We start from the raw sequence: 25507 nt of genomic DNA, 5'->3' as shown, positions 1-25507 counted from the left end.
GTGCGAGCGTTTGGTTTGGAGGGAGGTGTGTGTGTCATACTCCACTGGCTAGCTCAGATACCCGCCTCTCGCATATATAGTGCGCGTGGAACTCGAGCAAAGCGCAAATTAAAAGGTTTGTGGCCGCGTCTAGACGAGGCGCAGCTGGGTTGATTGTTGAGTTCGTTCGTTCGGAAAGTTTGGAGTTCCAATTGTCTGTTCCATGTCTGTAGTTTCCCCCTACATCTACTGGTGAGTGGCACATCCTCTTTTCTAGAAGCAAGGTGCATTGGTCTTAGGAGATGAACAAGATAGTTCTGAACAAAGGTGGCTGCGTTGGCACGGACGGTTAATAAGAATGTTCGCGCGTAATTTGGGTTTAATCGTTTTCCAAATGGAGAAATTGCAACACGTGGAACAAACAACTCTCTTCCATCATGTGTGTAGGGAAAATATGTAAATTTATGGGGAATTCACCTAGTTTAATAGAAAATTGATACTTTGTTGTTCCATTAATTTAAATAATAATTTAGTCAAAAGTCAAAATTGGTATTATTAATTTTATTTGAAAATTTTGATTGCTACAGACCTTAAGAATGACCTCTCCATCCATCTGTTTTCCATAGATTCTTCTTGATATAGTTCAGTTTTACAATCATAAATTCTACTACAGAATTGTCTTGACTCAATTTCTAGGTTCCAAGGTCACACCTCATCTCGAATGCCAAGCTAGTTTCTTACATTCCCAAAAGTTTAGCTGTAAAATTGCATTCCATATTTTAATCCGAGTGCAAAACCTCTTTCTGCTAAACCTCTTTTTCACATGGCCTATAAATACTGTGTAGTACTTTCCCTGGTTCTGTTCCGCCTCTGTTGTGCACCCACTGGAGTTTCCTTTAAAGAATCTTTCCTAAAGCATTTGAATCTATGTCATGCCACAGTGTATGTTAATGTGGCATCTTGAAGGTTTGCGTTACTTTTTGATCTCAAAGGCTGTCTAATCTGGAATGTGTGAAGTATCTTGTCACGTTAAATTGTTACTAGTTCCTTTTTTAAACAATTTACAGTGGTTCAAAATTATTCCTCACTTACCTTATGTATTCTGAGCATCCTAATTATTCACCACGATGACTTTACAAGAGCTATTCACAACTTTCAGAGAGATGTTTTGCTGTAGTGGTAAGGCTAACAGCAACTGGCATGCCAATGTGCACTTCCTGACTACTGGGCAGTAAATCACTTTCTAATTAGATGCAGACGCTACACAGATTATTTATTTTGATCTCAAGAGCTGCTTATGCAATGTATCTGTATTGGAACTAGACAGATGTTGCTTAAATACATGGAGAAAATTAGGTACTCCTTTATACGGAACTTTTGTGGATAGAGGTGATATTGTTCGCTTTGGGGTTATAAATGGTAAAGTGAGATGTTACGAGAAGTTGGTTGAGTCCAGTCTATTGCCATGGGTGAATAAATATCTTACACTAACCCTAACCCTCACGATGGCCATTCAGTTTGGTGGTGAAGATGTAAGAAGTATGTTGTTGTTTTTTGGTTTTTTTCTCCTGACAGTACGTGGGTAGGCCTGTCACCATGATTTCTATATTGTCTTATCTTTCAATATATATAAAATGAAACATTAATTTTTGGGGGTTCAGTATTGGGGACTTTTTCTTTGTACTCGTGGGAAATTTTTGGCAATTTTTTTCTGTACTAAGATGAGATTTGAGCTGTAGAAGGTCAATTTAGTTCATATTTAAAACCATAGTGTGCATTTTTAGAATAGTATTGGGGAGATGGTTCTGCTTTATGGTTTGGTTTCAATATTCTTGTTTATCGTCTGTAATTACTTCAGCAATATATCAGACTTCAAAATTTGTTATCACGATAGGCCTTTAAATGGGGCTTGGATAAGTATTGTGGTGACTTTTGGTTCCCTGTGCAACTTTTTCTGGTTGAGGGTACCGCTTGCTTGTCTACACGGAGATGTTGTTGCTGGAGTTTAGTTTATCGCCATGGGGACAAGCAGCGACGCCACTTGGCAAGTTGCACATGGCGTCGAAACTTCACGCAGACCAAAGGTGTGTGTTTTATCAAGGTGTTTTTTTATTTATTTTTTTTAATTCAAATACCTGTACAGTGTAGATAAGTTTGACGGGGGGAACATTCCAAGCAAAGTAATGACCTCTCTATGGAAACAAGCAGGTGGCGCACCATCCACCAGAGAAAATATACAGCATCTTGATTTGCTATTACTTTGAAAATCAGCCAGTCTTTGTAATCTTCAAACTAATGGAAGTAAGAAGTACATATTTAAACTGTTTTTGCACGACCAACACAGTCTCACCTCAAAACATAACATGGTGAACATTTACTTGAGTCACTATTCAGTACTTTTCAGAGTAGTTAAGTACTTTTTTTTTCTTTTCTCTTACTCGCAGTGGGAAGAGTAACCAAAACTTTTACTCAAGTAAGTCTACAAGTGTCAAAAGCTTTTGATTAACAACAAGAAATGATTTAAACATTTGTCTTTCTTGCACTACTATTATTCTTTTGAAGTAACTTTTGGCTACTCTACCACCTCTGACAGTGAAGTACAGTCAGTCAATAAAATGAATTTTTATTATTATTATATGCAGACAGCGATTTGGACACTGTCAGCTTTTACCATATACTCTAGTTGAACTGTTTTTGTGAGTAGGCTACGTGCACCTGCAAAACTCCATCACCCACAAGTAATGGAAAAACACTGCAAACATTAAAGGGGACCCCAGCTCTTTTTTTTTTTCCTACACCAAATATTCTAACCTAACCTACATACTTATGCACAGTTGTACACATAGAAAGGGGTGGGTATGTTTGTGCTACTGCTGCTGCTGCTGCTGCTGCTGCTGCTGCTTGGGAACCTGTCACTTTGAAACATGATTTGGCTCAAACCTCAGCTAACATAGCGCAAGGAGGAAGTTCTGAGCCCACGTCTTTACAGTAACCACACGATGCTTTTCCGTCAGCCCCAAAGTTGCTCCTCTCCGGTTCTGCTTGGGTTTTCTGAAGGAACAGGAAGACCTTTTGGTAAACAATGCTCACAAGAATGTAGCATGGAATTTAACTCTGAACGGTAGGCCTGTCGCGATAACATATTTTGAAGTGTGATTATATAATGCTGAACCAATTTACGCCGCTGACACAATAACCCAAGAGCAGATTTATACCACAAAAACATTCTAAATCTACAATATAAAAACAAAAACATGAGCTGCAATGAAAAAATGTCAGAATGAAACACTTCAGTACTTAGTTTGCCTCTGTAATGTGTCATAAAAATGATTAATTCAACCTTTTACAGCTTAAATCTTATACAGACAAAAAAATAACACATTTCCCAGTAGTGCAAAGAAAGTACACACTATACATACTGACCCCTGAAAAATATTGTTCCATGTATCACATATTGAACGTAAGTCGATATAGTAATTATCATGACAGGTCTAGTGAGTAATAAGGAATGAGAGTAGCTGTTAGGGCTGAAAGATGAACCGTGTTTGCGATGTTCCAATTATGTCCATTGCAATTTCGATTCAAAGACTACAGTTATTTACCTGGCTTAACTTCCTCTACAAACAATAAAGTAAATGGTGTAATCTGTTCTAATAGCTGACTGCTAACCCTGTAGTTTAGATCTCTGTAAACATGTTCTGAAATGCAATGGGATTCATGGGTCACATTACAGTCTCAAATGTCAATGCTCCAGGACAGGTCGAAAATGCAGGCTTTGAACAGAGTCAACTATTAAAACAAATTGATAATCGTAATTTTAATCAGAAAAATCGCAATTTGATTTTTTTTTTTTTTTTTTTTTTTTCCTCTTTCAAAAATTGTGACAGTCTGGGCTGTTGGTCAGTATTTTTCATACATACTTTTTGAGTCCAGAGCTCGGAGTAGAGCCGCTGCTCCTACACGTTGAGAGGAACCAGCTGAGGTGGCTCGGGCATCTGCTCAGGATGCCTCCTGGACGCCTCCCTAGGGAGGTGTTCTGGGCATGTCCCACCGGGAGGAGGCCTCGGGGAAGACCCAGGACACGCTGGAGGGACTATGTCTCTCTCCTGGCCTGGGAACGCCTTGGGGTCCCACCCGAGGAGCTGGAGGATGTGTCCGGGGTGAGGGAAGTCTGGGAGTCCCTGCTTAGACTGCTGCCCCCGCGACCCGGCCCCGGATAAGCGGAAGAAAATGGATGGATGACTTTTTGAGTCGGCAGTCTTTACAATTTTCTTTTTTTTTCTTTTTTTTTTTTTACAGCTTATGAACGTGCATTGTGTTCTGCATCCTGATTGGCTGAAGGACTGTAGACCTTTGTCCATCAGTCTCCTCCGTGCCGTGTCTCCTGTACGTTACAGAATGTGCACCTCTTGACAGATTTACATGAATGTTCGATCTCAGTGTGACTCTGAAGTGTTTGCAAGTTTTCTCCCCGACAAAACCCACAATGTCGATGAGACATTCTGCATTGACAAGTTTCCGAAACACTTTGGACTCAAAAGTGTTTTTCTGCACAGAGAGGCAACTCTGTGGATACTAGTGGAGCAGAGGCACGTGAACAACACATTTAAAGCGATCGAGGAAGAGGGGTATGATATACGTAGGTGTGAACTTTGAGAGTGTTTAAACGGGAGAAATGTGAGAAAATGTTAATGCCTGATTTTGCATATTGGGGGTTATTTTTAGAACGTAACCCCTGCGATAAACAAGGTACCACTGTAAAGCTAGTATATTGAAAGTGTCTTGCTCAGGGACATAACACTGATAACACTTGACAGCGGCTGTCAAACCACAGACCTGTACGTGCACTGTCAGTATCGCCTTGGCGCTCCACGATAAGCACTGTAAAAATTAGATTGTTTTAGTGTCTTGCCCAAAGAAACATCAGCAGTGAGTCACGCTGTAGCTGGGGATTAATCTCACAACCTCAAGTTGACGAATAGTGGTTAATTAACTGCGTATATTGTAGTTGTCATTTTGTAAGGACATCAGCTTTGTTTGTTTTGGCCATGTTAAAACAGTGTACCATCACCATAAGCTTACTCAGTTGTATTTCCGTTGACTCCTGCGTGTTTGAGTAATCCTGTGCTGTCTGGCATTTTGAGGCTCAAGTGCGCAGAAAAAAGAAAAAAAAAAAAACTTCTTGGAATCGCAGATGCTAAAATTAGATTCAAGATTGTATTGATTTTAAATTCTTCCAAATCGATACAAAGTTCCGTCGTCCATTACGCATTTGTCATTGGTGAAGAGTTTTATATCATTAGGAGGATGGGATGGAGGATGGATGGTACTTTCCTGGAGGTTGACCTCCAGTTTCCCCAGGGAGAGGTGCTCTTATCTGGAACACAGTGCAGAGGTTGTTGTGAGTATCTACTTGGTTGTACGTTACCTGTTGAAGTATTGTGCCTGTTTTTGATGCAGTCTCCTTTATATGGGTTTGGTCAGTGGTGGATGAAGTACTCACTTGTGTTACTGCTACTTTTACTTGAGTAACTTCTTACCTCTGCATCTGTACTTTTACTTAAGTATCACAGGAAAAAAAAATCTACTTGAAATATTCAAGTAATCATTTAAATTGTACTTTAACAAATGAAAAACACTTGTGTCTTTTTGCTCTTAAAGTCTCTTAATTTTTCTTTAAAATTTTGTATTTATTTTTGTTTGCTTAAAGCTGAAACCTGAACTTGAAAGTCAAATAAAAAAATTAAAAAAAACATCCTCAAATCATAGGAAAAGTACTTTTTACTTTTCAGTCCAGTTGAAAAATGTAGTGGAGTAGAAAGTACAGATACTGCTCTCAAATGTAGTGAATTAAAAAGTGTCCACTGTAAAATTTAAGTGCAGATACTACTTTCTACTTAAGTACTGTACCCTACTACTTGTACTTTGTTACCTTACACCACTAGGTTTGGTCTGAAGCTAAAATAAAAACAAGATAATCAGTTCTTGGCGTAGATCACAATTTTACCAGTTAGGGCTGCAGCGATTAGTCAATTATATTAAAAAAAGTTGTATTTTGATAATCTTAATCATCACTGGACGATACCAACCTTATTTAATCAAAATAAATGTAAAAAATGTCTGATTTCCCATAATACACTTGCATACTAAATACTCTCAATTCAGAACCCTTCAGTCGTCATATTTCAACATTTTGTTCGATAAAACGTTCCAATGTACAACAGTAATAATCGCGTGACCTGTTGATTGACCGGAAAAATAACTGCTGACTAGTCGACCGCTAAAATAAGTGGCGTTAATATGACTGAGCTTCAGGAGCAGGACCACGCCTCGACCTCCTCCTGCTCCTCTCCAGCAAACCACAGCTCACCTCAACCACGCCTCTAATTACCCAGAAGCCCCGTTTATACAAGTCTATCCAAGCAACACTGTCTCCTGAGTCTCCACCCATCCTCCACATCGATCCATGTCATCAGTAAGTCTCTTTATCGCACACCGTTGTTGTGGCGTGGTCCTTGTTAGTGAATCGTTGGTTGCGATTCCAAAGCCCATAGCAGGTTTTGTTTTTGAAAAGTAAAAATGGTTGGCGTACTTTACAAATGGTTAAGTATGCTGCTTTACAAGTGAGTTTAACCAATGATTTTTCAGAGATCAGCTGATATGTTTAGTTTTTTTTATTATTGCCGATACGATTGTTTAAAATCCAGAGAAACCTATGGCCGATGAGCTCTGCCAATATTAGATCATTTTGCCCAAATTCTGTCATTTAAATTTACTACAAACTCACCCACATCTCTTTTTTTTTAACCTATGAGACCTGTGTAGTCATAGTAGTGCAGTTATCTCTTCCCACTCAAGTGTCAAAACAAAGCTTTATGTGGATTCTTTAGGCAGCAGCAGGTTGGGGAAAAAAATTTACCTGCTGGAGATTTCAGTCCGATAACCACTTCGCTAAAACATGCAAATATCAGCCATATCGATCCATCTTTACTTCGCCTTCACTCATTCAGAGGAAAAGGAGCGACAGGAGTTTTGACATATCAGATCGCAATAAGATTTTTCATATCCAACCCTCACCTGTTTTCTTATGAAAACCAAACTCAAATACTTTCATCTGTGTGTGTTTGAGTGATCCTGTGTATTTACAGCTGCTATTTAAGTCGTTCCGTGTCATCGGGTGCTTTCCTTTTTAACCCTCTTTCATTGCGTTGTATGAAGGTTGTAATCTAAAACAGGAAATGTAGCAGAATATTTTTAAAAAAATGACCTGTTATAACACTTTTTCTTGGAAGTTCACCTCAAAAATCCCCAAAGAGTTGTACAGTCACGTTTACAACTGAATTTAGGGCATGGGTTAAGTACATTTGGTAGAACTGGCGTATGGAACTTTTTCTTTTTGATTTTGCGACACCTCTCCCACAATAGCCTGCAGAAGTCACAGCGATATGTCTAGCACTCTTGACTTGAATTTGCACGACACTCGGCAAGTGAAAGTGATCTGGGAAAGGCAGAACGTGAGAATGAATGCTCCGATTGGGCAAAACGCTACAAAAAACACGATCTAGCAAAACTTTGGCATCCCGGCTCGTTCTGCTTAAGACAAAAGCATAGACATGTACGGATTGAAGCGCTTTTGCATTTGTGGAATGGAACGAGATGAGTCTTGCTTTATTTCTGTTAAAATAGCCATTGAATTTTGCACAAACCATAATGCTGCGCTGTGATTGGTCCAAACTCCTTCCTATCATGCGATGAAGGTTAAAACCGGCATTGGAACAAAGTTGGATTCTCGTGTTATAAAATTCCTTTTTTTTTTTCTTTTTTTTTTTTGGAATTTTTTTTTTTTTTTTTGGAATTTTTCTGTTAGTTATTGTAACTTTTTTATGGTTTGCTAACACAACATTTTTAGATCACTGTTACCTTTTTATTGATTAAAAAATGCTACTCACGAAGTAGGGTGGACAAACGTATGAAGACGCGCGCAGATATGACTTAAGAAGGCCGTTTGTTCTTAAAAATAGGGATGTGCGATGAATTTTTTGAGTTATGACCTCGATCCAGATTGACACTCGGTCATGGCCAGTAAAAGCCGATGGTTCGGAACTCCATCTCACCGTCAAGCGTGCCATGTAACCTTATAACAACTTGGCGTTATATTCACTCGTCTGCTCCCCTCCCTCCTCCATCAGTTCTCCCTCCTCCTCTCTTTCTTCTTATTGTCCTCTTCATGTTTTATTAGGCCGGTGCTCTGTTATTCTTAGCCAAGCAGGATGTTTATAGGATCCCAGTGCAGAAATATGACGGACAAGGACTCGCTGTTTATCTCCACTCCCCACTCCTCTGCGCAGGTCCCTCTCCTGTGCTCCATGGAATATCTAGAATATTTGTATGGTTTGGCTTCACGTGTCTATTTTCATTCACTCGTCTGTTTAAAACGACACATCTGGCAGATTTTGTGTTCCGTAATCCTTGCATATCCTCCTTAACCTTCTTTTTGTATTTTTGGATATCCGGGTATTGTCTCCAGAAATGTCTGCGGTGTTCTGCTGGACTGTGCTGGAAAGGTCATGGCACACGCAAAGTTTTTGTATGCAACTCTGATGGTTATGAAAAAATACATGTTTATACATTTTTCGGACTGTATTTTAAGTGTATTTCCATAAACTGTGTGTAATCTATGCAAGTACACCACAGTCCACTGACAAAACCACAGTGGCAGAGCGGTTAGTAAGTCTCCCTTTTTTTCTTTTTTTTTTCTTTTTTGAGCAAGAAGGTCTCAGATTCAATTCCCCGACCATGTGTCTGGCTCAAGAGTATTAGACCCCGGACACTGCACTGGTTCTTTCAGTGTTATTAAAAGGCCACATTTGCTTTTTATAGAAAATGTGCAGAATAACAAAGCCGTACCTTTGGCTTGACTGGGCCATTTATTTCCTCCAGTTGAAATGATCTGCGATATTCCATTTTATTACCTCATCTATATTTTATACAGTTAAGGTGATGTAGTTAAAGGCAGTTTATCATGTTCTTATGACAGTAAAAACAAAATCATAAACAGAACTACTTCATTTTAAACCGTTTGCATAATACAAGTGAGGAATGACTTTGGACCACTGCATTCAGAGCATCCTAATTATTCACAGCGACGAGTTTATAAGTACTTTTCACAACTTTCAGAGGCCAGTGGTGAGTTGACAGCAACAAGCTAACAACAACTAGCATGCTAACAGTGCACCTACTTAACCTTGACCTCTAAACGCTTTATAATTAGATCATAGTACACAGCTGACTTATGTTGACCTCAAGAGCTGCTTATACATTATATCTGCACTGGGGCAAGACACATTTTTCTCAACCACATGGGAAAAAAAATCTGGTACATCCACTTTAAGTCAGTCACGTCACTGTCAGGGTTTGAGGTTTGGTTCCTTGCCATTTTTTTACTATTACTAAGGACAACTAGTATGCCAAAGTGCGCTTCTTTAATTTTGGACATTAAAACGCTTTATAATTGGATGCAGATAGTTCACGGTGGACTTGTGCTGTATAGGCAGCTCTTGAGGTCAAAATATCTGTACTGGGGCAAGACATATTTTGCTCAAGTACATGGAAAAAAAATGGCTTTTACTATAGCTGCATGCAAAAGTTAAATCTGTCAACTGGACAAAACGTTGGAGTGAAGACGTTTCTCTGCTCATTCTAGCCGCTTCTTCAGTGCATTCAGCTACTTTAAGTCACCCCACTATCAGTTTGTGGTTTGATTCCTGCTATTTACTTGGATTAGTGGTGCTAACTAGTTGAATAAAAACCTTCTGGTTGGTGGTCAAATGTTCTAACCACTAAGCCACTGCATAGACCTTTTTTGGGTTCAAACATTTTCACCCATATCCTTCGATTCTAGGACTGGCAATTCTTGTTTTTACAATTGGTCTTCTGCAAAAGTCACATGAATTCAGTTTGGAATTTGCAATGGAATCTATTTTTGCTTTTGATTTATTTCTTTTGCAGTTGCACGTGCTTGTGTGTTTCTGTTTTTAGCTGTTTTTCCGCTTTTCCAAAAGGCCAGGTCCCATAAGATTTAGGATCCAGACTGGGCCGCAGCACAACAAGGCTAACCCTGACCGCCGCTGTAATGGGTAGCTTCAGAACGGCAGGACAGTCCAAGGAGTTAGAGGGATGCACTTAAACATTCGGTGCGGGTTCTTTCCTTGCTCTGTGCCTTATGGTAATGTGAGTGTTACCTAATGGGGTTAGCGTGACGTGGCTGCTTGTGTTTACGTAACCATAAGTCATCATTTTAAGTAGGACTGTGCCCAAGAATCAGTTGTATGTATCCTTGCTTAAGAAACTATTTTTAAGGTTGTTTTTTTCTTTTTTTTTTTCCCCCTTTTTTCCCTCCTTGTTTAAATTTTGGTTTATGTCTGCAACAGTTTGAGTTTCTGAAAATTACAAAAACAAACAAAAAAATTGAATGGCATGTCATTTTAACCAGATTTAGCTGCACAACCCTACCGAAAGACTTTAGTGAATATTTTGTGCCATGTTTGTCATCAATCCTTCCAGCACATGTATGAATAATCATTTACAATTATTAAATACGATGCTTGTTATATTTGATTAATCAGTCTGACTGGTCACTTGTATTATCCATTCACTCCATACCCACTGTGATAAACTGCGATTGTAGCCACAGCTGCTCTGGGACTGACCTGAATAGATAGAAATGTGGCTGCCAATCTGTGCCTTTGGTCCCTCTGACCACCACTGACCCTCACACACCACATTCATACCAACGGTACACTGTAGTTTTAGTATCAGTCAGTATAGCTATAGTATGAGCATTAATATTAGTGTTTAATGTAATTTCCTGCTTTGAAAATGCACTCGCCTCACAGCAGTTTTTGTGGATATTTTTGAAACTACTACAAATGAGCTCCAGCCCGCGATAAATCATTCAAATTCCACCTCCAAAGTGGGTCAAAAAGCAATTGTGTTACTGAACCCGGCGACAGGCTGATATGACTAAGCTGGCTGTTCTTTGTCCTTTAAAAGTCAGTTAGCTCACACGTAGCGCACCAGCCTGCAGCCACTGACCAAAATGCCCTTTACTTTAAATAGCTCTCGTGAGAAGGCCCGCCAGCGTCTCCTCTCAAAACATGGGGCTACTTTTTTTTCCTCCCAGATGATAATTCTCAAAAGTGGATGCATCGGACGTGGATAAACAGTGGTCTAAAATGGAAAGTTTGATGGAACGGAGTACATGACGGTCGAATACCACAGCACGCCCCCAGCACTCTCCAAATGACTGATTGCCTAAAGAGCTTGCACATTAGAGCCGTTAGCGAGCACCTTATGCAAGCGTGTGTACCAAAGCCCAGAAACTTTGTGGTCACATAGAAAGAGAAACCCCCAGAGCATACACCGTGAGCCGTACTGAGAAAGAGTTGGTTAGAATTCAGAATAACGTTTATAATTTTGTCTATTGACTTTAATCGGCCCCACCCACTTTTGCTGTAAATGCTACTAAACCGGGCCTTCTTTGTGGTTACACTTACAGTTAAGCGGGAATCCCATGCATTTCAATGGAAAATTTGAGAAAAGTTTTGCCGTTAAATTATGATTTTAAAGTTGATTGGTTTGTATAAAATGAACAGTGAACACTCTATTTTGACGCTAAGGAATTGACTTGATACTCCTTACCTATTCTGATACCACAATGATGATTAAAAACACTCTTTATTTAGGGAATATGTGATTGTTCAACATTAAATAGTAACATTTTCTTTTTATATTCCCGTGTGGCCTTATATCTGTGTAATTCCCCACTTGTCTTGGTAGGTTCCATAGTGGTCTACGGGTGTATACTAGTCTGTGTCTTATACTTGTTCTGATACAGCTCAAGATCATTGTAAAGTTATTCAGGAAAGGTTCATTTATGCACTATGAATGGGACTTTTTTTTTTTTTTTTATATTGATACCCGCTCAAATGAGTATACAGTATTGATTAGTGTCAGGTTTATGGAGATTAGGACTGTCAAAAGTACCAAAAATCAAACTCTAACTTTGCCTCTTCCTTCTTGTTTCCATGGAAATGTCATTCCTTTTGCAGAGAATGTTCAGTACTATGGTTTTAACTTTCTATTGCCATGGAATCATGCAGGTCACACACCACCTTCAGAAAGTTGCATAAAACTAAACTGAAATAAGTTTAAAATATTTATTTCATGGTTTCCACATAATTATCTTTAGTGATTGAGTACAGTCTTTTGCTTCTGCGCAGTTGAAAATAACTAATTATGCCTTGGGTTTATATGGCACTTTTCAGGGTAATTCAAAGATGCTTCGTAATAGTTAACACAAAACAAGGACAGGACCAACTAAATAGGGCTTAAACCTGCTTTGCAAAGGATAAAATATGGTTGCATGCAATATTTACAGTTCTATGCAAATGCTCTGATCTTGTCACAAATCGCTGCTCTTGGTACATTTTCTTTTTCTTCGTATAATATATATATATTTTTTTTTTTATAAGAGAAAATATCATATTGCCATGTCAGTGTCATAATCTGGTATTTTGTATTCATATAGAAATAATAACACTTACTCTGTTGTAGGATGCGTGGATCAGATATTGCCGCAGATACTAAATATTGCCTTCCAAATATCGGTTCAGTCAATATCCTGTTTGGACGTATAAATGTATGTAATATCCCAAAAAGTCTCAGTGTTTGAACTTGTATTTACACAGCTGTTTTATAGTTACTTGAAGGTTACGGTAACGGCTAAATAACACAATTTGCCTTATTTTATTTGTGTTTAAAGGAAATAAATGCTGTTTTCAATCTCTGCGCTGGTACCGGGATCGAAATCTGTATCGGAACTCTGTAGAAGGATCGTTATTCCAAAAAACCACCTCACTTTGCATTTAAAAGCATCAGTGATTGACAGGGTTGTTGCAGTATATTTTTGTTCTCTGCTGGATCAGTTCATGCTACAGAAGGAGCCGTTCTAAAGGTTGTAATGAATCCGGCTCTATGGTTGCATAAGCATCACAGGGCATAGGTGTCATTCTCGCTGCTGAGGAGGCACTTGTTGGCTGGTTAGTAACTCAACAGTGATCCAATGGTCCAATGATCCAGCTAGGTACTCTCGAATCCTGACGAAGTCTTACTCAGGATCTTTCTGGGATTGAGCACTAATCTTTTCCTAGATTTCTGTGGGCCAGTGTGGTTTTCTGGCATTTTGTTTTGTAAAATCTTCTACACATTTTGGGTTGGTCCTTGCTTATAACTCAGGCTGTATGAAGTATTGTGTTGTCCAGAAAGTAGGATTCTAGATTCAAAATTCACATTGTTAAAAAAAAAACCTGAAGTATTAACATTTTAGAGAAGACTGAAATATGTTCTGACAGTCATGCGATCCTTGAGTTAGTTTAACAGTTCATGTTTGTAGAGGTCTAAACTACAGGTAAAATATGATTTTTCTATAATTGCTAGATATTTTGTTCTATGCAGACGACATTCTATTATCTAAATGACTCCAGCCTTTGCACTAACTCGGATTGTGTTTTCAAATTAATTGTGAAATATTGTGCAGCCCCATGTTAGACCTTGTTTAAACCTGGAATAGTCCTGGTTTAGATCTGGTACCACTGGTTTGCATAATAAGGTGATGTGGAGTGTCATACCTCATAGTGTTGTTCTCTCTGCCTCCACAGCCCAGTGTTTGTGCCCTGCTCAGACATGACTGAGGTGATGATCAGCAGCACCCCCATGGAGGACATCCGGCTGAGCCCCGGCAAAGACAGGCTCTCCTACCAGGTACATGCACACACACATTTACACACATACAAAAGGACAGCGTCTCCTACCACATACAAGCACATGCAAAAGGACAGCATCTCCTACCTCATACATGCACAAGTGGGTCTGCCATGAGAACAAAAGTTGATTATATATTACATAAATATCTTCTTACGATAATATTGAAACTACTTTAAATACCATTGACTACACCAAAGCAGGATGATCCTGTGAAATCTTTCTCTAAATGTATACTGTAAAATGAGTTTGAACAAAGACAAGAGACAAGACATAGAAGTTACTAATTATTCAGCTCTGAACAGGCCAAATCTCATATTACAAAATACGTTCCCGACTAAGAACACGTACACACTTGAGCCCCGAAAAGTTTTATCGATTCGTTTGGATTCCACTGTAGTGTCATCCTTTTCTAGAAGTATACCATAGTGTGTTATGTAAGGCGTTGTTGCAGACAGCTTGATTAGTGCGGCCCAGATGCAGGTGTACAGGAATAGCAGAGTCCATCAGGTGCTGATGACAAGCTCTTTCCACGCCTTTGTTTTACTGTCACTTCAGGAGCTATTCTTGACACATGTACGACCTCACGTCTGACAGGGACCTGCTCGGCTTTAGCGGGCAGAAAATAACTCCCATGCAAAATGGCCTAAAATGGTCTCAGTTAATAGAACTGTATGTAGCATACACTCTTACAGTTTTAAATATTAATATATAATTTATTCCAGAGCTTTAAGCTGCCTAATAGAGGATTCATTAATGACTCATCTGAATGGTCTCTACCTTAACCCCGCACCTGCAGCCAGAGAGTCCTTTTTAGGTTTAAACCAACTGGATTTCAGCATTGAAACTGGCAACACAAATGGAGAGATTCATGGGAGGCTCATTCTGCTTTTTAATTGGATAATCTTCATGTTATAATTTGGTGTCTTGGTTCAACAAGACCATCATGTCCAATGTGTTTGATAATTATTGTAATGTGAATTTATTATCAGTATAAGCCTGTTTTGATTTGAACATGTTTATTACCTGGGGACAGATTATTATTATTATTATATATTTTTATTGAATTATTAATTTATTATATATATATATATATATATATATATATATATATATATATATATATATATTTTTTATATTTTAACTTATTTATTTTTTACAAAACCATAGATCAAACACATCCAAATATATTCTTGTTTATGCAGTTTGTTTTCAATATGGATTTGGCAGTGTAGTGCATTTTGTTAAAAGGCCCTGTACCCAGTTTTGAACTATGAACAAACATGTTTCAGGATGAACTGTTAGCCACGCCCACTCCATTCTCTCACTCTGATGTTGGAACGAAGACAATCAGCTGTTGGATGTGTAAAACCATGTGTAAACAACAGCATGTGACTATTGGATCCAACTGTGAGGACCATACAGAAGCAACAACCAGGGACAGATTAAAATGCCTTTTATATATTTGGAATATCACTAGTATTTATATATAATTTTTCCCCCCATAAATTGCTGCTTTTACAATGATTGATATACTTGTTGTGGGCGAGATTGAAAAATGTGCTAGATCAGATATCTGCTTCCAAATATTTGTTCAGCCGATATCTTAGTTGGACATATAAATTGATGTAATAAGACGTAGTTGGCCAAGAAAGTCTCATAATGTTTTTATCCTACTAGTAACTACACGAAAACTTTGTATTAAAAGACAAATTCAAATTAGGATCAGTTTCATCTTATTTTACATTTGTTTTAAGTAAATAAATGCTGTTGTCAGTCTCTGCACTTATATCGGTTGGTATCGGGCATGGGCAGATACTTAACCTACTTAACTAAACTTATACTATCGGGATCAGAAGTGAAAAAGCCAGATTGGTGCATCCCTGTTTACAATATACTGTATGTATGTTGAGCCTAGACGCTTTAGAATGCCACAGTACCACCCTTAAAATACTCGTCGCGTGCATGAAAATCAAATGGAAATCCAATTCGGCGTCCACAAAGCCGGCTTCCTTCCTTATAGCATTTGAAGCTAGTATGACTAACACCATCCGCTCCTGTTTACCATCAGCCACCCAACACACTTCCAGCTGTATCCACTGAAGATTATTGAAATGACTTGGCCCATACAGAGGATAAGGAAGTGGCTGCGTCCATACTGTAGTAATCTCCCAGGACTGCTAACACGCTCTCTATCCCACTCCGAAGGCTCTTAAAATAGCCCTCATTGTGTAGTGTGAAGTGCGAAAGGTGGAAGTCAGACAGGCTGTGACATATGAGGGTATCGGGAGCAAAAGGGCAACTACGCTTTGTCCGGGCACCCGCAGAGGACGCATGGGAGACGGCGATAAGAACGTGATTGGACATAGGTAGGCCTGTCATGATGATCAGTATATCCACTTATCGTTCAGTATATGAAAGCTGGGACAATATACGTGCGGCTCAGTGTTTATCGTGTGTACAGTTTCAGTGTAAAAGCAGGGACATTTGGGGGATTTTTGTTGGTAGAAGATGAGATTTGAGATGTAGAGGGTTGAAAAAGTGTCATTCTGCGATGTATTTGCTGCAGCTCGTGCCACTTACTAGTACTGTGTATTTAAAAATAGTTTACTGGGATTATTTTACATTATTGTTATTGTATCAGTGCCATAAAGTACTTTCAGTATTATTGTTTATCGCAGTATGTCTCCGTAGCAGTATAGCGTGCTTCAAAATATGTTTTCGTGACAGGCCTAGAACTCTATTAATCTTACAATGCTGTCACAAATTATGTTCTCTACAAAGAACAAAATATCCAGTTTTAAGTTTGTTAAAGATCTATTGTTCTTTTGTCTGGTATGTAGTTATAATCTTTGACATCCGTGGATCATTAGGTAATGTTTTGGACATTTTAAATCACAATTTTGATCTAAAATGACTTGATAAAAGAAACAAGGCCATTAACTCCCAGGTTGAAAATGCAGAACAGATTCTCTCCTGCCTTTTTACAGCACATCACGCAAACGTAATCCCGTAAGTCAGATTAAACTCTTTTATATAAATACATTGTCTCCTAGTACTTTTTGCTGCATAAATGGTAGTTTTTGCATGAACTCCCCCTGCAGGTGTGGTGTTGAGTGCAGTTTGAGTCCGATACATAATAGTTTTGTGAGGTTTTTGTCATCCAATAATTTCTATTCTCTCCATTAAACCAACTGATCATTGTTAATTAAAATTTGACTAATTGCCCTAACGTTATTGGTCCTAGTGTTGTTTACAATGTACGCTACCCTACCCTTTTAAACCTGTGTGGGTCCAAGCATTTCATCTGCACAGATTTCTTCTACTCTTCTGTCATTTCTCGAGGAAGAATGTAAGCTCATATATAAAACTGCATACTTGTTTTATCAGACGACTGTCCACATTCACAGGATATTTTTAGCTGGTTTTGTGTGTTCCTCGGCCTCATCCATCTCCTGGAGGAATCTGTGTGGACACAGCTGGATCTTCTCCATCTCCTCTCCCTCTTCATTTCATTTCTCTTCATCTCTTTTTCTCATCTCTCTCTCTCTCGCTCTCTCATTGGTTCTTTGTTTCTCTATATATATCTGTTATCTTTTGTTTCTCTCCCTCTGCTTGTTTCTCTCTCCATCTTTCTTTCTCTCTGTTTGTTTCTCCATCTTTTCAGCTTGTTTCTCTCTCCATCTTTCTGTTTGTTTCTCTCTCAATCGTCCTTTCTTTCCCTTTGTTTCTCTCTTCTTTCCCTTTGTTTCTCCTTCCATCTTTCTTTCTCTCCGTTTCTCTCTCAATCTTATCTGTTTCTCATTCTTTCTCTATTTCATGCTCTTTTTCTCCATCCTTCTCTCCATTTCTCTTATATCCCCTGTCTTCTCTCCATCTTTCTCTCTTTCTCATTCTTTCTATTTTTCCCTCTTCATCTCCCTCTTCTTCTCTCTTCATCCATTTCCCTTTTCTCCTCTTCTTCTTCCCTCTCTCCAGTCGGCGCAGTGCCCAGACAGCCACACTGCCCCCACCGCCCCCAATGTCTTGGAATGAAATATGCAGGTCTAAAAATACTTCCCGGGACAAATGCTGTTCTTGGCCGAGTCGGAGGCTGTTTGTTTGGGAGCTTTATGAGAACAGATGCGGAGAACCAGTCTCATCCGCACAGCGCTGTCTAAAGCAGGAGCCTCATATCCCTGTGCCTGTCATATGAAGATCCACTGCCGACGACCTCTGACCTCACGGGTCAAGTGCCCGGTTACATAAGCCAATTTTCCATCGACTGTTGCGGCTCCTGAATGTGCACAGAGTCGACTCAATTGGTGGTTTTCAGATTCTAAAATGTGATATTATACAAGGAGAAGGGGCAAGAGTTTTCCCCGTTGTTTACGTTGTACTTTGCCATGAAATATCCAAAAAGTAAATGCACAAATGTTGAACCGGATTATTATATCATTAACTAGACCAAAGAACTCGATGCATTATAACCATAGACTGTATGTGTAAATGGACATGGCTAAACCGCTAGCTGCCACACTCCAAATAGGAAGTGATTTAATTGACAGCATTGCTAAGCACCCACTTCCTGCTAAACCAGCGGAGCAGGTGGGATGTTCTCTTCAACAGCCTCGCCCCAGATTGGCTCTCTGGTTGCCATGATACTCGCTGTCGGAATTCCTAATATGGAACTCGGCTCCAAATTTCCTCCTATAACTGCTAGCCTCAAAGTCCACTTCTTCTTAGTCAGTGATTACAACAAAAAACTGCATTTCAACAATATTTTTAGATTCCCCTAAATCTGTATTAAAAATGACTGGCCTATTGAATTTTGTGACATCATCTGAAACCCAGCAACAGTGAAGCAGAGTTGAAGTACAGTTCAGTACAAAACCATTTGTATTGGTGGGTAAAATGGCAAAATGTTTTGTTTTTGTCACGGTTCATGTACAGCGTATGGTTCTGTTGTTTTTATGAGGAAAAGGATGTAATCTGCCTGTTCTGAAACTTCACTGTTTGGTTAAATCCAGCTGTCACTCACTCAGAGAGTTACATGGGCTGAGCAATAGAAGTGGAAGAGAAAGTGTCTGAGCAGCTGCATTAAATGGATAATGGCTAGGACTGTTTTGGTCATATTGTCAGAATCCAGTCATATTTTAAGTGTTATCTGGGGTGAAGCTTTCTTGTGATTTCAGGTGTTATCCAAAAGTTATCCCAGTCCATGTCTTAAACTGAGACAATAAAGCAGATAAAGTATAGAGTCATAGAAGCAGTCTCTGCCGTTGACTTAATCCAGTCTTTCATCTCAGGGCGTACAGTAGTTTTCCAGTGCGTCAGGATAATCCTTGACGCTGTTCCAACCATGAGCACAGAAAAAACAGGTTTGGAGATTTTCGGCACCCGAGACTGGTCTTCTAATAAACGCAGATCTGAAAAGACACCTGAGCTCTACCAACCTATTAGAACCACCATAACTTTAATCAGGTATGACATTATGAAAGAACATTCCCAGAAACAATGAAGAAATATCCCAAGTTCAATTTTACATTTCCAAAAAAAGTTATCAGGGATTATTTTCATACTGTGTAACCCAGTCGTTGCTTGATAGTATCTGTTTGAATGTTCTTTTGTTTGCATTTACTTATGGCTTCACATATTTCTCAGACACTTTACATGAGAAATGGTGGGAGATTTTGTCAAGGTTAAGATCCCTCTGTCATAAAAGTTTCATGTTTGAAGAATCACCCTTTTATTGTTCAACAACATATAAAACTGAGATGCAGCGTGGCATTTTAATAAAATCTAAAATAAGTTTCTCACCACCCTCTAAATGTATCACAGTGCCTCATTTGTAACTATCTCCATGTTTAAATGTTTAAACAAGTTCAGCCTAAGACATAAATTGCCCGTCTATGTACAAATCTCCAATAGTGTGAATGCCACTGCAAAACACTTTTCCAATACAGATAGTAGAGATATGGAAGATCTGCCTCAGCAAAAGTGTGCATCTGTTTGGAATAATCCAGCTAAGTCTCAACTTTTGCTTGATTGATGTAACATGAGGAGTGACAGTTTGTTATGCACTGCCAATTTGAATAACCTCAGCAAGCAAGGTCATGTCGGCCCGCGGAGGTGTTTGGCTTTGTTGCTCATCGTCTCTGTTTTGCAGGATGCCACGTGCGCTCATTCCTGTTTTTAGTTTTGAAAGCATGGTGATTTCAAGCTTTTTCCCTTTACAAAAACAACACCAATACTTTACACCAATGAGAGAACTTAAAACTGAGCCACACACTTTCAATAGAAGTCAAAGTGTGACTCCTCCATCTCCAGATCTTGGTCAGAACTACTTTTAGCTGGAGGATTTGACCTATTGTGCATGTTTTGGGTTGGGTGAAACTGCATGTTCTCCCTGTGTCTGGGTGGGTTTCCTCCAGTCACACCAACCTCTACATATGGAAAGGACCGGGCACCAAACCTAGAACCTTCATGCTGTGAGGTGAAAGTGCCACTCAGCCTCCATAGGATCGATATTACGACTGAGATAGCATTATTTGGTGTCTGAAAAACAAAAAAAAAACAAAACAGATCAATGTTTTTCACTACTGCTACAGCTATATTTACCCACTTCTTCATCACTAGTCTAGTCTTGACCACCCCGTCTTCATGTTTTTGTATCTCCAGATCTTCCCGGACCCATCGGACTTTGATCGCTGCTGTAAGCTGAAGGACCGGCTGCCCTCCATCGTGGTCGAGCCCACAGAGGGGGAGGTGGAGAGCGGGGAGCTGCGATGGCCCCCGGAGGAGTTTGTGGTCAGCGAGGAAGAGGAGGAGGACGACGAAGAAGATGAGGAACAGCACGCGCACAACAACGGCAACCTGCAAAACGGACAAGCCACGCAAATCTCCCAGCACTAGGCTCCCGTCCGCTCCCCCCGCCACCACCAGCCGCCATCTTGGTAGACTCCAACCCAAAGTAACATTCTGTCACCAGACCAAAATATTTCTTTCAGCAATATTTTGTTCCTCAGTGTTCTGTCATCGATGGAATTTAAAGACACTGGTTTTCTTCATTTTCAACAAGAATGAACTTTCTTGAATGGACCTTTTTGTTTTTTTCACATCATTAAAAGTTACAGAAAGTTTTGGAAAACTCTGGAGAAGCTGCGTCTCTGTAGCACGACGTCAACAACATAAGCAATAACATTTTAATTATGATTTTGGTTTTTTTTTGGCAAGGTAAACGTCATTTTGCTCTTCCTTAGCCTTCCACTGTGTCTACCGGAAGTCGTGATGTTTGGGGAGGGGGCACCCGCAGCCCTTTAGCCCATGGACAGAGCCTCGCTGCTGGGTTAAGGCTGCTTTGTGTTGTCCTCTGTTGTGGTTTGTCCCAAAGGCTTTGATTTCTGCACATGTTCACACTGACCGAAGATTCTGTTGGGGTTGAGATGGGCAGTTGGATAAACATAGATGCTCGTTTGTGTAAGCAGTTAAATGAAGGGACCATTTTGTTACTGTTGTTGGGCCTAAAAAGTTCAAATGGTTATGTGTATATATTGATGCCCTACAAAGCTTAACATAAAGTAAGAAAGCTTCGAACAAAATGACTTGATTTGGTCTTATTCAATCTTTTTGAAATGAAGATGCACTGTGCAAATTTTTAGGTGTGTCGGGGTTTGTCCATCACCTGCTTGTCGCCATGGAGATGTTATTGGATTGCCTAAAATGACCCACAGTATGGCATTAAACTATCTAGCTTGCATTTATTCAATTATACGTGTTTTTGTTGCTCAGATATTCATGCATCTTGAATATTATGAGCTTTTTGTGCGCAGTGCTGCCTCTCCAGAGAGCTGAGTTTTAAGTTGGCCTGGTCGTCTCCATGGAGATAGACAAGTTTAATGTCATGCTGTGGAACATTCCAGACAAACCGATGGGTAAATGATCACGTTTATATAGCGCTTTTCTACCTTCAAGGCAGTCAAAGCGCTTTACATAAAAGAACTAGTCATCCATTCACACACACTGGGGGTGAGGTGGGTTAAGTGTCTTGCCCAAGGACACAACAACAGTATTCATCTGTGGAAGCTGGAATCACACCGCTAAGAGGATGCGCACTCTACCAACTGAGCTACAGTTACTTTTTCACTCGCACTCACTAGAAAAGTTACATAGTGCATCTTTACGAAAACAAATATATGATTATTTTGTGTGATTATGTTGTTCACAATTGGGAACCATTTCTACTCTGCCAAAAAAAATATATCGCCAAAATACAATAATTTCCATAATTTTCAGTCTAACTTGTGCAGATTTGTCTTTTGGTGGAGTGTATCTCTAACTGCTGTCTAAATTCTGTCTTGTAACCGTTTTTGTGAATAGTCTGTTGAATTTTTCATGTTTAATATTATCCACTTCACCTGCAATAATTGTCTGATTTGTCTGATTTGTGGCCTTATGTTCAATAATTTACACAAATATTAATTGAGAAGGCGGCATACCAGCATATTCTACCTATGTATATTTTTAAAAGTCAGTCTGGCAATGTTGTGAGTGAATTGGTGACTGGTGAAAAAGATTTTAAAGATTTTTGTGGGAGGAATATGAAAATTGTTTTAAAAAAAAAACATACAAAAAATGCAATGTACAGACCCATGAAGAATATTTGTAAATATTTGTAGTTCTTTGTATTAGAAAAGTAGTGTGATTTCCTCTGGGTGGTTTGTATCAAAAATAAAGAAGTCTTCCTTTTTGCAAACATTTATATTGTCGTAATATGATATGAGTGGGCAGTATCTCAAACAGTAATGTTTAAACATGTTCACCATTTTGTCATTTCAAGAACTTGTGTGTATGGTTTGGTTTATACAATTCTTCTAATAAATAGCAAAAAATATTTGATAGCCCCTGCCAAGCATGAATGACGCTGTGTCCACACTTTGCAGTTTGAAATGTTGTTAAAGACTCAACTGGTAGATTTTTATGCCGTTTGCCCAGGTATTGCCTGAAGACACACACTTAATACTATTAGAACCATCTACTTTATTGTTTGAGGGCAAATGCTTATGGAGTGTGCCACTGTCACTTTGTCAGCAATCTCACCAAAATACAAAAAAATATCTTCTATATTTTGATTGTATATGGTGCCACAGAGAGTTGAGGATGACAATATGACTGCATTGTCAACAGCTACACAACTTTTTTTTTCCTTTTTTTTTTTTTTTTTGTGGCAACTGGCAACCTACATTTATTTGATAATGTTTATTGAATATTTTGGTATCCATTTTTTACATATATTTTTTTTAAACTGTAGATTTTAGGGATGCAAGATAAATCACAATTGAATTTGAGAAAAATTGCAATTTGAATGGACACAACTGGCAAATCAGGCTGCAAGGTTTGAAATGCCATAATTTCCTTAAAACATGAACTTTATAAATTGCAAATCTAATCGCAACGCTTATCACAAAATTTGCAATAGGATATTTTACTCAAATCATCCAGCTCTAATAGGTAGGCTTATTTGGAAGTAGAACCTTGGTAAACATCTATTTTTGTGGCAACTGGCAAACTACATTTATTTGAATATTATAAAAACTCATACCAAATATAAAGTAGTAAATCAAATTAAAATGGTGTTGGTATTGGGATAACCTATTAAAATGAAACTGTGGAAGTAGGGCTTGAGTCACTAGCATGGACTATATAAAGCTGCTAGCATCAGTGTGGACATGGCTAACATGCATCTTCCTAATACGTGTGGTGTTAGCGCAGTGTGTCATTGCACCTTTCATACCGGGTACCAACTTCGTACTTTTAGCCAAACTGCGCATACTTAATAGCAACTGTGTTAAAGTCATTTATAGGTACTTTACAAATTATATTGTGTATTTATATTAAGCATAGTTGTAAAATCCTACCCGGTACTACGTCAATTCGATTACTCCTTCATGTATAAATTAATGGAGAAGCCAATCCTCATATTACAATATATAAAATGTTTAATTCATGATATTTAAGTCTCCACTCCAGTAACATGTAAAGAAAAAGGATGTTTAGTGGTCTGCTAAATGTACGATAGCATTACCATCGAACAAAGTGTCCACTAATTATGTCTACGTTTAGCAGCAGCTAGCATCCAATGTCCACACTTGCAAAATAGTGGAAATCTTAGATAGCTATATATTAGATCACATGCTAACAACACGTAGGCCAACTTAAACCCAGAAAATAAATAAAACTGTTAAATGAGGCACGTTTAGCTAGCTTAGGTTATCTTTAAGGTTGTAAGTGGGCACCCGGTACAAAAGGGTCATTCCACTGTGTACCAAACTGTCTTCCTTGTGTCTGCCCGCTGTTTCCATGTTTGTGTAAAGCTCAGGGAGACGTGCCACCGCCATCTTGTTTTTTTTGTTTTGTTTTTGGAATCTTGCGCACTTTGTGAAACTGTAAATAAACATTTGCTACCCGACTGTGTGCAGCTTCACCTGCTCTCACTTCCTGCCCTGTTTCTCGCATAGCTACAAGTCTAACCAATGTAACCAGCAGCTTTTCAGATCAGGCCACATGCTACTTCCTGTCTTTGAATGTTTCTGTGCAGCGTTTGTTATCTTTGTAAATGCAGTTATAGCTTCAGTGTAAAGTGTAGCCTACATGAACAGCACATGTTTAAACTTGGTAATTTCACATAACAGAATCAAATATGAGATTGTGGAAGAGTGCAGTGGCCCGTTGAATGGCAATGGAGAGTGGGTCAAATGCAGTAAATAACTTTTACCGTAATGGTGCATCATGTAACTTTTTGGCTCCATGGGCTGCCATGTGCTTATCCCTGTGGAAATTATTGGTGTTATCGTTTACCTGGAATGTTCCACAGGATGGCATGAAAAGCAATGCATTATTCCTCTGAGTAGGGTTGCCTCTCCACAGATATGACTTGTAACTAGGCCTAAAGGTGTTACATATTTGTCTGCATGGTGTCATATAAGTTAACATATGGCCTAGTGAAGCAGACCCTCCACTAGAAAAGTATAGGCTTTTTTACTATTCTTCCCAGTAGGCACATTATTATTATATTAATGTGCATTTGACCCATCCTTAAGAATCACCTACAGCTCATAGTAAAGAGGGGGTATTAACTGTTAGCACATACCATATTTAGTGTTGTGCTGTGTTTACTTGTATTGCTTTGAAAATGTTATATTTGCTGAGAACAATTCATTAACACATTTTATAAGTTTCACTTTCATTTTTGACACTCTCACCTTCCTTTGCTTTCTGTGGTCACTCCCCCTTCAGAGCGCTATCACAACACAATCAGCTCCATCCCGCTAATGCAACTACTGCACATCACATCAGGTTCACATCAAGTTGTTGTGTACAGTTTTGTGTCATGCTTTTGTATACTTATGAAGACTTGTCGTGTGAGAGCCTGGGTGGCTTGTGGGCGGAGTATTACACAGAATCTTACATCTAACCATAAGGACGGTCCAACTATGTCCCACTAAATTACTGAAACAAGCATGGATGACATCTGAAACCTCCTCAGGCATGTTTTTGATGAGGGAACAATATAACATGGTAGAAAAAAATCTCAAAAAATCTATTTTTCATAAAACCCCCTCTTTAAGCAATTAAAACACCTCTAATTGAACAAGATGCAAGACTGTGGAACATTCCAGTCAACGCAATAACATCTCTGGAAAATCTTCACTTTAAGGTCAACAGTGAC

The 25507-nt window shown here is 39.0% G+C and overlaps 1 protein-coding gene across 1 annotated transcript; it reads left to right on the top strand.

Moving 5' to 3' along the window:
- Window positions 1-24252, top strand: lbh (LBH regulator of WNT signaling pathway). Its single transcript, XM_033988233.2, has 3 exons — window positions 1-231; window positions 13698-13800; window positions 20461-24252. Exons 1-3 carry the CDS (start codon window positions 203-205, stop codon window positions 20692-20694), a joined length of 366 nt encoding a protein of 121 aa, XP_033844124.1. The 5' UTR covers window positions 1-202; the 3' UTR covers window positions 20695-24252.
- Window positions 24253-25507: the final 1255 nt, after the last annotated feature.

This window comes from Periophthalmus magnuspinnatus, chromosome 22, assembly GCF_009829125.3.
Source record: "Periophthalmus magnuspinnatus isolate fPerMag1 chromosome 22, fPerMag1.2.pri, whole genome shotgun sequence".
Taxonomy (NCBI): domain Eukaryota; kingdom Metazoa; phylum Chordata; class Actinopteri; order Gobiiformes; family Gobiidae; genus Periophthalmus; species Periophthalmus magnuspinnatus.
The sequence above is the reverse complement of the archived record's forward strand: the minus strand, read 5'-3'. Positions and strand labels throughout refer to the sequence as shown.

Coding starts and splice junctions, on each gene's coding strand:
- lbh (XM_033988233.2), top strand. CDS start 203: ATGTCTGTAGTTTCCCCCTACATCTACTG. Junction 232..13,697: donor GTTTCCCCCTACATCTACTG/GTGAGTGGCACA, acceptor CTGCCTCCACAG/CCCAGTGTTTGTGCCCTGCT. Junction 13,801..20,460: donor AAGACAGGCTCTCCTACCAG/GTACATGCACAC, acceptor TTGTATCTCCAG/ATCTTCCCGGACCCATCGGA.